This window comes from Mastomys coucha, unplaced genomic scaffold, assembly GCF_008632895.1.
Source record: "Mastomys coucha isolate ucsf_1 unplaced genomic scaffold, UCSF_Mcou_1 pScaffold23, whole genome shotgun sequence".
Taxonomy (NCBI): Eukaryota; Metazoa; Chordata; class Mammalia; order Rodentia; family Muridae; genus Mastomys; species Mastomys coucha.
The window spans coordinates 89757180-89773521 of record NW_022196906.1 but is presented as its reverse complement, the minus strand read 5'-3'; the positions used below and the strand labels follow the sequence as shown (position 1 = coordinate 89773521).

Sequence of the window (16342 nt, the reverse complement as noted above, 5' to 3'; positions counted from 1 at the left end):
AAAGGAAAGAAAGCAAGCAGGCTGACAAGTTGGAATCGTAGCAGTTCTGGGTGTCCTCCAGTCCTCTGCCTTCCCCCTCTGGCAGGCATTCTTCAGCATTACAACAGCTCTATGGCCTCTATGATGACTGTGGACCCCCAGCAGCGGCCTCACATCCCTGTCTTCCTCAGTCAGTTGGAGGCATTGCAGCCACCAGCTCCTGGCCAGCAAGCACACCACTCAGATCTGATCAAATCAGTGGGCATATTGGAAAGATGACCTTGAAGCGGCTCTCATCCCTCATTGGAACTCCTTCCGAGCTACCCAGGATGACTCTCATGGCTAGGGGCAAGGATGGTGGATCCTTGTATATTCTGCTCTCTTATCCCAATACCTAGGCAAGGAGCCTAGGGTGAGTTGGGGGAAAATGAAACAGAAAATATGGCTCAAAGCTGGACTGCTGGGGGTATATCATGTTCTGCTTCCAGATCTGGAAGTGGGAGAATACATAAAAAGGAGAATAAAGTGAAAACAGACAAAAAAAAAAAAGAAAGAAAGCAGGCTGAGCTAGTCACGAGGAGCAAGCCAATAAGCAGTACTTTTCCATGGCCTCCACACCAGCTCCTGCCTCCTCATTCTTGCCCTGTTTGAGTTCCTGTCCGGATTTCCTTCAGTGAAGAACAATGATATGCAAGTTGTAAGCCAAACAAACCCTTTCCTACTCAACCGACTTTGATCACAGTATTTCATCATAGCAATAGTAACCGTATTAAGGCAAACTGGTACCAGCATATGAGATATTGATGAGACAACCTGATAGTGTTTTGAAAAGGACTGTGCAAGGACTTTTGAAAACTGAGCTAGAAAATCCATTGAGTGTTAAGAGCTCTGTGGAGTTTGGGAGATAAGAATGTTGAGAGCAATGCAGATGATCAAGGCCTGGCTTGTGAAGTTTCAGAGGAAAACAAAGACTCCACCAGGCCATTTGTGTGAAGACTCTGGGTTGTCTGGTTACTGGAGCGGAACAGCCATGTTTAACAGGAGCCAGAAGCACTATAGTAAAACCCTTCTTATACTAGGACAATTGATGCTGGTCAGCTGGAGCTAAAAATTATCAGTGACTAAGAAGAGACCAGCAGCCGGTGGTGGTGGCGCACACCTTTAATCCCAAGAATTGGGAGGCAGAGGCAGGCAGATTTCTGAGTTCAGGGCCAGCCTGGTCTACAGAGTGAGTTCCAGGGCTATACAGAGAAACCCTGTCTCAAAAGAAAATAATAATAATAATTAATTAAATTTAATAAATAAAAAGAAAAGACCAACATCACTGAGGTGAAATCTGGCAAGTTTCTTAAAATTCATCACCATGTAAGATGTGTTCCGAGGTAGCCAAGGTTGTGCCTTTCAAATAGCAGCTGAACTTGATAGTGAATCACTCTGGTGGTACTGGTTTTGAAGGCACAAAGGAGCCGTGGAGAGCAGCTACGGTTTGGAACTGTGAGAGGCCAGAAGAGGCCACTGGTGAAGGTTCAGCCTCAGTGGTAGTTGAAAGCCAAGGACTGAAGTGGGGAGGAGGCAGGCATGCAGAGAAGCTAAGGCCTAGCACCACAAAGAGCACCTACGAGAGGCTACTGATGAAAGTGCAGAACAGTTGCAGTAAAAGATCTCAGCATTTTGAAGATGCCAGTACTATGGGAGGACCATCAAAACCAGCAGCAGGTGTGAAGTAGAGTGATCCGAGCTTAGAAAACAAGTTCTGTGTGCTGCAGAGGGTAGAGCTGAAGAAGTGATCCCAAGCCCTTGGGAGGACCCCAGACACTGAACATGGGATTATATACACTGTTGAGAGTTTGGTTTTCTGTTTATCTCATTGTGATGGTGTCCTGGTTCTTCCCTCTTGAAGTAAGAAAAGTATTTAACTTATGAGAGATTTTGGCTACACAGAAAAACAGTCTCAAAAAAAAAAAAAGATTTTGGACTTTTATACAGACTGAATATTTAAAGGGACTGAACTTTTTTTTTTTTTTAAAGATTTATTTTATTATTATATGTAAGTACACTGTAGCTGTCTTCAGACACACCAGAACAGGGTGTCAGATCTCATTACGGATGGTTGTGAGCCACCATGGTGTTGCTGGGATCCGAACTCAGGACCTTTGGAATAGCAGTCAGTGCTCTTACCCGCTGAGCCATCTCGCCAGCCCCCTGGACTGAACTTTTTAAAAAAAACCTACTTATTGATTTTTTTTGTGAATTTCACATCATGCACCCTAATCCCACTCACCTCCCCATCCCTCCATATTCACCCCCACCCTCAAAAGAAAAAGAAAAATCTCTCGAGTTGGAACTGTGGTGTGTCTCAGTGTGTCTGTCACACAGTATACTCTTCTCACCAAACAGCTTTACTTGCAAATGTTCGTTGCAATGAGTCATTAATCTGGTTAGAGGCCCGACTTCTGCTACACTATCAACACCGGCTCCTCTCAGATATCCTGCTGTTGCCCTGTGTCATGGAGAGCCTGAAGCTTTGGTTCTGCAGGAACAGCCCCTTCACTGACTACCAGCAGTTCATCAATGGGGTAGATTTGGGCGTAGACCAACTCTCCTGTGCCAGCTATCCTGCTTTGCCCGGGCAAGGGGGGGGGCTATTTCTGCATAGCCCTCAGACAACAACATTGTCACAGGTGGCAGCCCAGACCAGAAATGTCCTCATAACCTTGGGTGGTAACATGGACCACAGACATCAACATAGCCCCATGCTGCTGCAGGGCCACAGACCCAGACATGGCCCTTTGTGGCAGTACAGGTCAAGACATTGCCATGGCCTCAAGTGGCATGCAGGCCACTCACACCAGGCTGCTCCTCACCACCCTCATGGCTCCAGTTCCATATCTCTTCATACTGCACAAACCATTCCATTTCTCTTTCTCTCCCATCTTACCCCCACACAAGGTCATTGTGGTGATGCCCACCTCTGGGTCTCTTGGTGCTTTACCTGCCCATGCTGCATGGTGAGGGTCTGCACTAAACTTTTAATCTGTTTGAATTTGTATTGAATCGAAGTTGTACAGACTTTTACATTGTAAACGTGTAAATAACTTTTAAACTTATTTATGTTTTTACTGAGAGACCTTAGGGATGAGAAAGAAAAGGTTGTGGCTTAATGGTGATGTTTTGTGTGTCGAATTGACAAATGGTAAATTGTGAGGCGAACGTGATAACCACTACACTACGGAAACTGCGCTCAGACAAATGGTAAATTGTGCCAGATAGTTTTATGTCAACCTGACACTAAAAGACCCCCAGAACTGGGGAGATCCTTACTCAAGTCTCGGGATGACGCGACCACCCAATGACTCACAAGAGACCGAACTTGCTGCAATCACATGAGGTTTATTGGGGATACCGGTACCGGCGCACGCCTTTAATCCCAGCACTTGGGAGGCAGAGGCAGGTGGATTTCTGAGTTCAAGGCCAGTCTGGTCTACAGAGTGAGTTCCAGGACAGCCAGGGCTATGCAGAAAAATCCTGTCTCGAGAAACCAAAAAATAAAAAAATAAAAATTTATGGCTATTCGTGTTTTGCCTGCATGTGTGTGGCGCCCAGTACTCATACAAGTCAGAAGAAAGCATTGGATCCTCTGGAACTGGAGTTATGAAAGATTATGAGCTGCCATGTGGTGGGAACTGAATCTGGATACTATGCAAGAATAGGGAGTGCTCTTAACCAGCAGCCATGCACTATTTAAAGAACAAGGCATTTTGCCTCTGTGTGTGTGATATATGAGTGAGGACATACGCATGCCATAGTGAGTGTGTGGGCATCAAAGAATAAAAGGATAACTGTGCAGTCTTTTCTCTCCCTCCACATTTACAGGGGTTCTGAGGACTGAGCTCAGGCCATCAAGCTTGCACATACTCCTGAGCCATCCAGCCAGCCCCACACACTATTTTGATAATCTCCTGTAAACCTAAAACTGCTCTAAAATTAAGAGCTTTAAAAAAAAAAAAAAAGCTGCTAATGAGGTCAAATGCTATTTTAAAAAGCAATAGCCAGGCTGGAGAGATGGCTCAGCAGTTAAGAGCACTGACTGCTCATATGAAGGTCCTGAGTTCAAATCCCAGCAACCACATGGTGGCTCACAACCATTCGTAATGAGATCTGATGCCCTCGTCTGGAGTGTCTGAAGACAGCTACAGTATACTTACACATAATAAATAAATAAATCTTAAAAATAAATAAATATAAATAAAAAATTAAAAAACAATAGCCATATCTATAATTCCAATGCTCTGGGGGTTGAATCCAGAAGCCTGGGCTACACAGCAAGACTCTACCTGTTGCTTGCTTGCTTGCTTTCTCTGTTTTTTGAAACAGGGTTTTTCTGTTCAGCCTTGGTTGTCCTGGAACTTGCTCTGTAGACCATTGTGGCCTTAACTAACAAAGATCGGTCTGCCTCTGCCTCTCAAGTGCTAAGATTAAAGGTGTAGACCATCACCCAGTGAGACTCTTATCTCAAAAATAAAAGTGCCAAGTATTATTGTGGCTCACGCCAATAATCCCAGGAAACAGTAGGCAAAGGCAGGAGGATCGCCACAACCCTAGGGCCACTCTGGTTTACATGGCAAGGGTCAGGCCAGCCAAGACTTCAAAGTATGACCATTTCAAAAAACAAAACAGAAAAAGGAAAAGAAGCAGTAAGAGGGGGCAAGGGTGTTAGCAAGATGGGTAGGCCAGGCAGGCAAGCACTTGCTGCTAAACCTGACATTCCAAGTTCAAGCCCCAGGGCCTGCACAGTAGGAGAGAACTGACTCTCTACTGACCTCTACACATAGCTAAGGCACAGATGTACCCAAGAACATACACTAAATACATAGGTTTAAAATACATAAACAAATTTTAAAAGATAAAACTCCTACATACAAAAGTAAAACAACTATTTCTTTCAAATATTTTTTCTGTAGTCATTTTATACAGTTATAATCATATTACATTTGCTCTTAGTATTTTCAAGTATAAGAAACGTATTTTGGGGCTAGAGAAATGGCTCAGTGGTTAAGAGCACTGACTGCTCTTCCAAAGGTCCTTGAGTTCAAATCCCAGCAACCACATGGTGGCTCACAACCATCTGTAATGGGATCTGATGCCCTCCTCTAGTGTGTCTGAAGACAGCATCAGTGTACTCACATACATAAAACAAATCTTTTAAAAAAAAGAAACATTTTGACAATTGGAAAAATTACAGAATCACATGGTAAGTCAATATTTAATGATGAGAAAAACATGGTAGTTTTAGATAGGGTTCTCAAGAGAAACAGAACTACAGGGTAGAGTGAGTATGTATGTATGTATGTATGTATGTGTATATATACCCACATAAGATTTTATTAAATAAGCTTTAAGTCGGGCAGTGGTGGCGCATGCCTTTAATCCCAGCACTTGGGAGGCAGAGGCATGTGGATTTCTGAGTTCGAGGCCAGCCTGAGTTCCAGGACAGTCAGAGCTATACAGAGAAACCCTGTCTCGAAAAACCAAAAAAAAAAAAAAAAAGCTTTGAACGGTAACAACAGCTAAATCACACTTGAGAAGCTGAGAAACTAGTAGGTACTCAGTCCTTGAGTGTAGAAGGCACAAATCCCTTGAGCTCATAGATAAGCCCTAGGGAAACCAGGAATGTTAGAGGCTCCTCAATGGAAGAGGTGTATGTATGCCCTGGTTTTTTGCCCAGAAGGCTGGGAATGGATGTGGTTAATAGCTAGTGACCTCTGAACTATCCTATGACTGAGGGCACATCTGTTTTCCCCAGAGTTTTACAAACAGAACCAGAGGTGATTAATTGCCTAGGTGACCTCTTGTTCTCTGTATGAGACCACACCAGATCTTCCCCAGGCCCTTAGGATAATACATGTAGTCTACCAACAGAACCCATCTTTGTGGAAGAGATGACGTGAACTTACATGAATGAATCTCAGTGTAAATATGCCTTCAGCTTTATTGTGTACATGGGATTGTGTACCAGAAAACTTTTTGGGTTTGCTTTTGTTTTTTGGAAACTGTACTATAATTAAATAAGCTTAAAATACATCGCCCAGTGTCAGACTCTAGAAGTTTGAACGACACAGACTGCTGAGTCATGCTGGACCAGACTTCCTTCTTGCCTCACGTAGACTGTTACTCTGCTGGCACTGGTGTTTGCAGAGACATCCCTCACACACACATGAGGCTGAATGCCTCAACAATACAGAACAATCCTATTGCAGATAACCAGAAATTCCCCATAATTTTTTTTGTTTTGTTTTCTAAAAGTTATAGAGAGATCAATAGAGTCATGCTTGATCAAACAACAACAAAAATATAGTAAACTAACCATAGTTTATGGCTTTTAACTAAAAGAAAAGCACCAATCTATATGCCCTGCTAAACTTCCATAAAAAATACAATGTCCCTGGCTCAAAAAAAAAAAAAAAAAAACCTTAGAAAACAGAAGTTTAGACAAATATGTCTGGTAAAAAATGAGGGTAGAAAATGGGAGAAGAGATCCAATCCGAAGGAACTCTTCAGCTTCTGTATATAAAATGTCCATTCTTTGAGTCCCAAACCATACATACATGACGCAGATTCCAAGTAGCCCAAATAAAATTAAAATATTTCATACATGGTAGCACATGCCCTTTAACCTTATCACTCAGGAAACAGAAGCAGAAAACAATGTCAGTTCAAAGCCAGTCCAGGTGATTTCGATGGGTATTAGACCTACTTTTAATCTGGATCTTTGAGGTAGGAGAACACACCTTTAATCCAGATCCCTTCTGATCTAAACCACACCTTCTGCTGGAAGCCTATATAAAAATCATGGAAGACGGAAGCCTCAGCTCTGTGCCTGCTTGCTCTTGTCCTCACTAACACTAGGGCCATTGGAACTCCTGTTCATAGACAGCCATTGTTGGACTTACAAAGTCATGGCCTGTAAGTTATTCTAGTAAATCCCTTTTCCAAAGAGAGATTCATTCTGTAAATTGTTACTCTAGAGAATACAGATTTTAGTACCAGTAGTGGCTCTGGAGTATCAGAAGGATGAATATTTTAAGTATCTGGTATAGGCGTTCCAATTTGCCAACAACTTTACTTAAGCTCTTCTGCATGCTCAGAGAGCACTAAAAGTTTTACAAACTTAGTGAAACAAATGCATTTGATTATCCTGACTCACCAACTGTGAGGGGCAACAGATTTGGTAACTATGTATATAAAACTTTTGACAAGTTGTAGAAAAATAGGAAAAAGCAGCTCCTGCTGCTTGGCTGCCCCTAGCATCTCTGGATAAACTGATAAAAGAAAAGAACTAGCTCTGTGATAAAATTTAACCAACTTCTAGATTCTCAGAATATGGTGAAGGACAACAATGAACTTAGTAACAAAACTGACCAGCTACAGATGCATATACAGTCTAAAGTTGTCTAAGTGTGCTTCAGAAGAGAATCCTCTCGCCAGCACCCACAGAGTTCAAGTTGTGGAAAAACAAACCAAAGCCCCCATTATAAGGTTGGTTGAATTCCAGCAAAAATTCAAGTTCCAGCTTCGGAGGTGATGGTTGCTAAAGTAAGAGCATTAATTGGTAGAGAATGAGGTCCTGTAACTTGGGATATGAATGTGTGGGAGGGTGCTACTGAAGCTGAGAACTTTAAACCCTCAGATTCTCAAGGGCTTATCTCACCTGAGGAAGTGGTCTCTCTCTACCTTCAGCAAAAGATATACTCACACCCCATCCCTGAAAATATTGCCCTTTTACCTTTAACTAAGGTGATTAATATTACATTGTCTGCTAAACAAGCAGTGAGTTTCTCTGAAGAAATGCCAGGCAAGACAACACTGATGTTCCTCAGGGCCCACCAATTGTTGCCTCTAGACCTATATACTAGACTTAAGGTTAAGCAGGCTCCTAGAGGGAAAGTATAAAGTGTAGTCCATGAGGAAGTGTGCTACACTACTATAGAGCTTAATGAGTTTGCTAATTCATTTAAGCACAAGTTTATGGAATGTATGTGGGAATGGATTTTAAGTGTTTGGAATAATAATGGAAGAAACATAAAACTGGATCGAGCTGAGCTTATTGAGATGAACCCTCTCAATGGAGATTCTAGGTTTAATACAGAAGCTTGGACAGATAAAAAGGGGGGGGTCAAAAATTTGTATGAATGGTTGGCTGAAGCGTTTGTCAAAAGATGGCCTACTGAAAAGAAATTAAAGATGCCTAATATCCCTTGACTTAATAAACTGATGAAGAGACTTTAAAGCTGTGGAAATTGCAATGCTAGAGTGGGTACTCCGTATAAAACCTAATCCTCCACAATGGGAGGGCCCAGAAGACATGGTCTTCACTAATCCTATAAAATGCAAAAGGTGAGAGGGCACCAGCACATCTGAAGAGCTTCACTGATGCCCTTTTCCTTGCACCAAACTTTTGCTTGGTTGGATGAATTCAATGCAATAGGATTAATTGGGCTTGAGGTAGTAGGAGAGCCAGGTGGCCGCACCGAATCACCAAAAGCAAGGTGATTATCCTAATGGAGAGGTCAGACAACGCCATGTCCATATGGTCTGACCTGTAATGGTCAGCACAGGAAAAGTGAATTTTATGGTGGCATGACTCATATAGACCTCTGATACTGGTAAACAGTCATGGTATTTTCAGGCATGAAATAGATTTTTAAAAAAAGCCTACTGAATTTTCATTTGACCTATATAAGCAGAAAAATTCTCAGACAAATGAAAGAAAGGCTACCTTGGGTCATGGCAAAAAGTAATCTTGGCTTGTGAACCCATTTCCAGACTTGAGCCAATTTGCCGACCCAAACCCCTTGAATGAAGGGACAGCCAAATTCCCCTGAGGCAAGACGATAAAACACCTAGAAGTTTTACTGTTAGCCTTTCTCCAGTCCTTCCCCAGAGGGACCTCAGCCTTTACCAAGGGTAACTATACAACTGGAAGAAAAGAAACAGGCAGACTTTCTGGGTTCACTGGATACTGGTTCTGAATGGACACTGATACTGGAAGATCCCAAGAAACATCATGGCTGTAGTCCAACTCACAGTAGGTCCAATTGCTCTGAACTCATCCCATGGTTATTTATCCAGTTCAGAATTGTAATTGGGATAGATAAACTTAGAAGCTAGAGAATTCTGACTAACAACAGTGATGTAGCAAATTTCAGGCTATACTGGACTATCTAGCAAGATCTTACCTAAAAGGAAAAATCAAACAAACAAAAAACAAAAAAAAAAAACTCACAAAAAAATGAAATTAAGATTTGAGTTGTTGGGAGCTGGTAAAATGGCTCAGCAGGTAAAAGTGCTTGACTTCAAGCCTGATCACTCCCTGAGGCTAATAAAATCATGTACTTTAGAAGAGAACTACAACCACCAGTTGACTAAGCCAGCATAATTCCTAACTACATTCAAAATACTCACAGATAAGAGTACCTCTCATTGCTCATCAAAGAAGCTTCTCTTTGCAGCAGACAGAAACCATTACACACACACACACCAGGTTAAGGAGGAGAAAATAACTAATTGGGGAATGCTCAGCATCAGTAGATACATATGCAGCACAACTCCTGCACCCAAGGCTCAGGTCATCGTGGAAGAGGGGACAGAAACCTAAGTCAGAGGACCAGGACATCTGCTGTAAGAGTGTGTCTCCTAGCTGGTTGGTGACTGCACACATCTTTAACCCCAGCACATGGGAGGCAGACACAGGCAGATCTCTGCGAATTCCAGGCCAGGCTGGTCTACAGGGTGAGTTCCAGGATAGCCAGGGCTACAAAGAAAAAAAAAGCTACCTCAAAAAACCAACCAAACAAACAAACAAACAAAAAAGATACTGATTTCCTTTCACCTAAGGCATGGGGTGGCTATAGCTCCAGGTATTATACCTATGACCTTTAACAGTCCTTTTGTTTAGCCCTAGGTACATTCAATAAGTAACCAGTCATGGTTACATTACCATTTTCTGTGTATGACAACATGTGGGGGGAAAAGGTGAAAAGAACCAAGACTTAAAGAATTTCTCAAATACTTTAATAATACATAAGCTCTCAGAGTAACGCCTATTGACTGTGAATATTATTTACTGAGTCAGGTATTTTTATGCGAGATACAGACTTCAGTAGCCTCCATGGCATGACATCTCAGACAGTAGACAAAATCTTTTAAAGAAGCTGGTGTTTTCTCAAAACTGGAATACAGTGGCAATATTTTGTTCTTACCCTGTACAGTGGAAAATGTCAAGCATTTACAAAGCAAAAAGAGAAATAATGAAACCCCACACAGCCATCACCCAGTTTTAATACTCAGTCACCTCATAAAGAATATCACTTTATCTGTAATGCCATATAGTCTAACCTCCTCACAGTAGATTATTCTGAATCCAGCTGCAGACATTCTGTCATTTCATCCATAAATATTTCATCACGGATGCCTACATTCTAGAAGATACCATAGAAAAAATGTATATAATGATGTTGCCAGTTTTCTTGGAAGTTCTTAGTTGGTGAGTCAGATTTCTGATATTAAGTACACAGTAAATCATGGATTACAGAAATTTATCTGTTAGAAAATACAGATATATTACATTTTTTTCTACTGCATTTTCTTACAACTTAAACAACTTGAAAGTAGAAAATTGGGGAAAAGTTTTTAATTTTTAAATGTTTTACAAGCCTATATTAACTATACATAATGATTTGATTGTGAGTTTATACATGTATATAATATATATCAATCCCTGTCACCGCATCTATCTCCGTCTTACCTCTTCTAATCTCTTTCCCTTCCCAACTAGCCTTCTTCCTACTTTTCTTTTTTCTTTGTTTGTTTGCTTGTGTTTGTTTTTTGTGTTTTTGTTTTTTCGAGACAGGGTTTCTCTGTGTAGCCCTGGCTGTCCTGGAACTCACTCTGTATCCCAGGCTTGCCTCGAACTCAGAAATCCGTCTGCCTCTGCCTCCCAAGTGCTGGGATCAAAGGCGTGCGCCACAACTGTCTGGCTCATCTTCTTCCTATTTTCATGTTTTGTTTTATACTTTGGTTTTTGGTGATCCAATAGCTTTCATTAAGGTTGTTTCAGGAGCATGGGCACCTGACACGAAACTACACCTCTGAAGGAAATGTCTTTCCTTCCTCTCCTTCCTCAATCAGCCAATAATTACACACAATGAGGAAGCTGGGGCCCATCCAGTTTTTTGTTTGTTTGTTTGTTTTTGAGATAAAGACTCACTAAACAGTTCAAACTAGCCTGAAACTCAATATAAAGCCCACACTGGTCTCAAACTCATAGCAATCCTCCTGGCTCAGCTCCATGAGCATTAGAACTATAGCCAGGTACTACTATACCAAAAAAGTAGATTTAATACGTGTCAACAGGAGTAAGATCACTGGTTAAGGGGCTTTGAGACTACTAAGGAAGGAGATAGAGAAAAATGTACACAAAGACCTTCTACCTCTTACAGACAACTGACATTCATATGATATGTGATAACATCCTAACATTATGTAACTATTATACGTAAAGGAATTCTTATAATTGTATGTTATAGGAGAACTGCAAAAAAAATTAAATCCAGAAATTTTTATTCAATAATCCTTACCTTTTGTTGGACTGAAATTCTGATCTATAAAGCCCCTCAGTTCTGCATTTGTGGATGTCAAACCAACCTGAATAAAAAAAATTAATACTTGATCTGAAATATTACAGAATGATTTAATAAAATTATTTTATATTTTCCACCAGAAGCCTGTATCAAGTATTATATATAGTCTCATGAAATAAATTAATTATATCATCCATAGGAATATGCTACTAAAAAGAAAATGTTGCTTGAAATGGGAAAACTAAGAATTTTAGATTAAAAATTAATGGAATGCTACTTATGAGTTAAATCAAAATCCACAAATTTTCTAAATATTTTGAAGGCAAGTAATATGCAGCTGCCAACAGATAAATCACACTTCCATCTGTAGGACTTGGGGCTTGGCTCAGCAGCAGAACACTTGCCTAGCATGTGCAATGCCCTGTTTACTCTCTAGTACTATAAAAATAAGAGTATAAAATTATATCCTCATTGCTGTCCTTAATTTCTAATGTCCTTAATCATTTCCACAATGATTTTAAGAACTACCACATAAGTACCACAAATGCCCTAAGTACAAGGACAGCAGCCTCAAGTCATTTATCTGGGTCCACACCGGCTTATAGAGCCCACTACTGTGTGCCTTGGTCAAGCCACTCAAGTTACAAATTGGCAAAGTAGAATGTGCTGCCAGTCCTGACCAATTCTGGTTGTTAGAAAGACCTAAGGGGATGGGTATGCACAGTACACAGCACACGGCACACACTCTTCAATCTGCCTCAACATTCATTATTAGTACTATGTCTAGCAATATCTGCAGCAAGTAAGTGTATATTCTCCCTTCAGATGGTTTATCTCACTTAATGTAATATTTACACAGCTACCTGGTATCTTAGATGAAAATGCCAGTATCATAAGAAATATCTGGTTTTTGTTTTTGGATTCAGAGCCTCCTCTACCCCAGGCTGGCCTCAAACTATATAGCTGAGGATTAATCTTCTGATCCTCCTTCCTCTGTCTTGAGAACACTGAAATTACAGGAATGCATGACTACTCTTGATTTTCATCAAAATTTTAAAAATTTGCTTCAGAGTCTAGGAGAATCCCCGTTTTGAAAACATGGCACACGGGCAATTAAGAGGGCTCAGTAGATAACGTGTTTGCTGAGCCAGACTGGAGATCTGAGTTCAAACTCAAACCCACATAAAGGTAAAAAAGGAGAATAAATCCCACCAAGTTGTCCTCTGACCTCCACAAGTACACCCTGGCATGCAGATAGTCCCCCACATCATATACACACAAAATGGTTTTTTTATTTAGCTCAATATCTGAATCCTGATCTACAGGACAGCCAAGGTTACACAAAGAAATCTTGTGTAGAAGGGAAAACAACAACAAAACAAATGTACAAAAACAACCTACCTCAAAGCAAGTTATAATACACGGACCTATTATTACTATACATTATGGTTTTATACACTAAAGTTATAATCTTACAATATTATAAACTTGGAGTATTCTGTAAATGTTCAACATTTCAAATTTGTAATCTGATACCTCAAAACTTCTTTTCAAAGATACATTTAAAAGTTTTACTGTAATAAAACTCATATGGTCTCAAATTATTGATCCTTATCTTGATGTTTTGATACATATTTACATTGTTTTTATAAATTTTTTATTTATGTGCATTGGTGTTTTGCCTACATGTATGCCTGTATGAGGGCATCAGATCCCCCAAGAAATGTAGTTACAGAGTTGTGAAATACCATATGGGTACTGAGAATTGAACCTGGGTCTTCTGGAAGAGCAACCACTGAGACATCTCTCCAACCCATCAGCCTATCATCACCACCACCACCACCACCTGTTTTTTGAGACAAGGTTTCTCTTTGTAGCCCTGGCTGTCCTGGAACTCCCTTAGTAGACCAGGCTGACCTCAAACTCAGAGACCCACCTTTCTCTACCTCTCAAGTGCTGGGATTAAAGACATGCACCACCACTGCCCAGTCCATGTCTACATTATTAAATAATCACTACACTCATGCTAGTTAACAAATTCTTACTTTTATGGTATGGTGTATGTGTGCATGAGTCTATGTACTCAGTAGATTTAATTTAATATTAATCTGTGCTGGTGTATAGCTCAGCAGGTTTTTACTTGCATGTCCAAGTCTCTGGGTTCAATTCCCAGCACTGCCCCTCCTCTGAAACTATTCTAATACATAACATAAGGTTGGGGGATGGTTTTGTGCACTGTGTATTCAAATGCTGATTTCTATGCCCCAACGTCTGGTTGCAAGGTCAAGCATCTCTGGTCTAAATGTTATGTAAAAATTTTCTATCACCTCTGATTGGTTAATAGAAGGCTGATCAGCCAAGTAGCAGGGCGGAAGAGAATAGGAAAATAAGGTGGGACTTCCAATCCCAGTCAGGGGTCCCAAAGAGACAAGAGGAAAGGTGGGGGCGGACTGATAAGACAGATGAGGGAGAAGGTAGAAAGACCATGAAAATGGACTAGGAAGATTCCCTGTGAGGTAGCAAAGAGAAAGCAGCCATAGGAATGTAACAAATTACAAGTATATAAAACAACAATGCACATCACTACGCTCCAATCAGTTCTTCAGTAACTTGAAAGAATTTTAAGGAACACAAAGTTTTGAAACTTTGTAGACTTGGCTTTAGTAAGTTTTTATTATTACTTTATGTATATGGGTATTTTGCTTGCATGTATATGAACCCTTTGTGCCTGATGCCCACAGAGGCAAGAAGAGAGTATGAGATCCTTTAGAATTGTTGTTACAGACAGTTGTAAACTGCCATGTGGGTGCTGGAAATCAAACCCAAGAGTTCTAGAAGAGCAGCTAGTTCTCTTTCCTGCTGAGCCATCTCTCTAGACCAACAATGGACTATTTTTTAAAAACTATGTAATGATTTACATTATATATCCTCCATAAGCACATACTTAGTCCATTATAATTTAATAGTTTAAGAGCTAATGGTTTCATTAGTCAGTGGTTAAAATCCTTTACTAAGTGAAGTTTCTTTTTACCAAAATATTTCTATATACATTTAACACAGCTAAATAATTCTGAATAATGAATAAATGACACCTAAAATCAAAATTTTATGACCAAAATTGACTGAGTTGTCTAGAAACTACCTTCTCAATTCTATGTAATGATATGGATACTTTGCACTGAAATTGAAGTTTAGTTAGCCTTAAAAAAAAAAAGCCCTACAACCAATAGCTATATCCTGGCTCTCCTGGATTACTCACAAATATAATGTTAAACATTCAGGCAACTGAACATCTGCTGAGCTGTGTGCTGTCCTTACCAAGAAGGCCCCCCCCACCTGACATTGTAAGCAAGCGCTTCTGCTACAAAGAGAAAACAAACCTTTAGTCAGTCCTACTTTGAATAGAAAGCAAAAATGACAGTCATCTTTTAAATATATTCATGTCATGATTAATATGGGACCATTAAATACATATAATAACTTCAGGAGAGTCATTTTACATTTTTCTTATTTCATAAAAATAACAGTTAAAAAAAAAAAAAAAAAACCTCAACAAAAACCACATGTTCACAGTAGAGAGCTCAGTTACTGGGTTACTGTTAGGTTTTCACACCTGCTCTTTATGCCAGCTTCTGCAGCATAAGCAGCAAACAAATCCAGACTTATACACCCATACCTTAACTGTACAGTTAGAAATTAGATAAAGGTCTTCGAAGCCAGCCTGGGCTACAGAGTGAGCTCCAGGACAGCCAGGGCTACACAGAGAAACCCTGTCTGGAAAAAACAAACAAACAAACAAAAAAAGTCAACTGAGCCTCACTATGACAGCCTAAGTTTTATCTTAGAAAAAAGGCATTATAAAGTTCCTAAAAATACTACCAAAACCCATTTAATAAATCAAAATACATATTAAATTCTGGTTTTACTTTGTGGTTTAAAGACTCAAAGTAGGGGCTGGAGAGATGGCTCAGCAGTTAAAAGCACTGACTGCTCTTCCAAAAGTGCTGAGTTCAAACCCCAGCAACCACATGGTGGCTTACAACCATCTGTAATGAGATCTGATGCCCCCTTCTGGTAGATCTGAAGACAGCTATAGTGTACTTAGATATAATAATAAATAAATTTTTTTAAAAAAAAAAAAGACTCAAAGAACATTACTTAAAAATAAAAAAGTTGGATAGGGAGGCCATTTTAAAATATTCTTTCCCAGGCTGGAAAGATGGCTCAGTAATTAAAAATGTATAGTATGCAGTGCCCATGAGAGGCAGCTTAGAACCATCTGTAACCCAAGCTCCAAGAAATCCAGTGCTTCTGGTCTCTGCAGACACCTGCACTCTGCAGGGCCCAGTGGTGCAGGCCTTTAATTCAGCACTCAGGAGGCAGAGGCAAGTAAATTTTTGTGTGTTTGAGGGCAGCCTGATATATCCAGGCCAGCCAGAGCTCTATAGAAAGACCCTGTCTCAAAAAACACACACCAACACCACCAACACCACTACTACCACCACCACCACCACCTCCTCCTCCTCTTCCACCACCACTACCAAAAGTATTCTTTCCTTCTATTTAAAAAGAATTAAGGACTGGGATAAAGTGGTACTTAGCCCTTATTCTCAGTGCTTAGGGGGCAAATCTCTGTGAGTTTAAGGCCATTCTGGTCTATACAGTTCTGTTTGGTTTAGGACCCAGAAGCAAGGGACTGAAGTAGATTTTTTTGGGGGGGGGGA

The 16342-nt window shown here is 40.4% G+C and overlaps 1 protein-coding gene across 7 annotated transcripts in view; it reads right to left on the bottom strand.

The window, feature by feature from the left end:
* The window catches only part of Tfdp2 (transcription factor Dp-2), a 129428-nt gene that overhangs the window by 78468 nt on the left and 34618 nt on the right, over positions 1-16342 (bottom strand). For 4 of the 7 annotated variants that reach the window (XM_031346172.1, XM_031346162.1, XM_031346160.1 and 1 more), the window contains one exon: positions 11616-11682. The exons of 2 other annotated variants lie outside the window; for them this stretch is intronic. Coding sequence is in view for 3 of the 5 variants with exons in the window: in XM_031346162.1 (XP_031202022.1) it covers positions 11616-11682 (67 nt within the window). In the remaining 2 variants the exon portion in view is untranslated. Of the gene's footprint in view, positions 1-10374; positions 10458-11615; positions 11703-16342 lie in introns of all 7 variants that reach the window. One more of the 7 variants, XM_031346165.1, reaches the window with a different exon arrangement.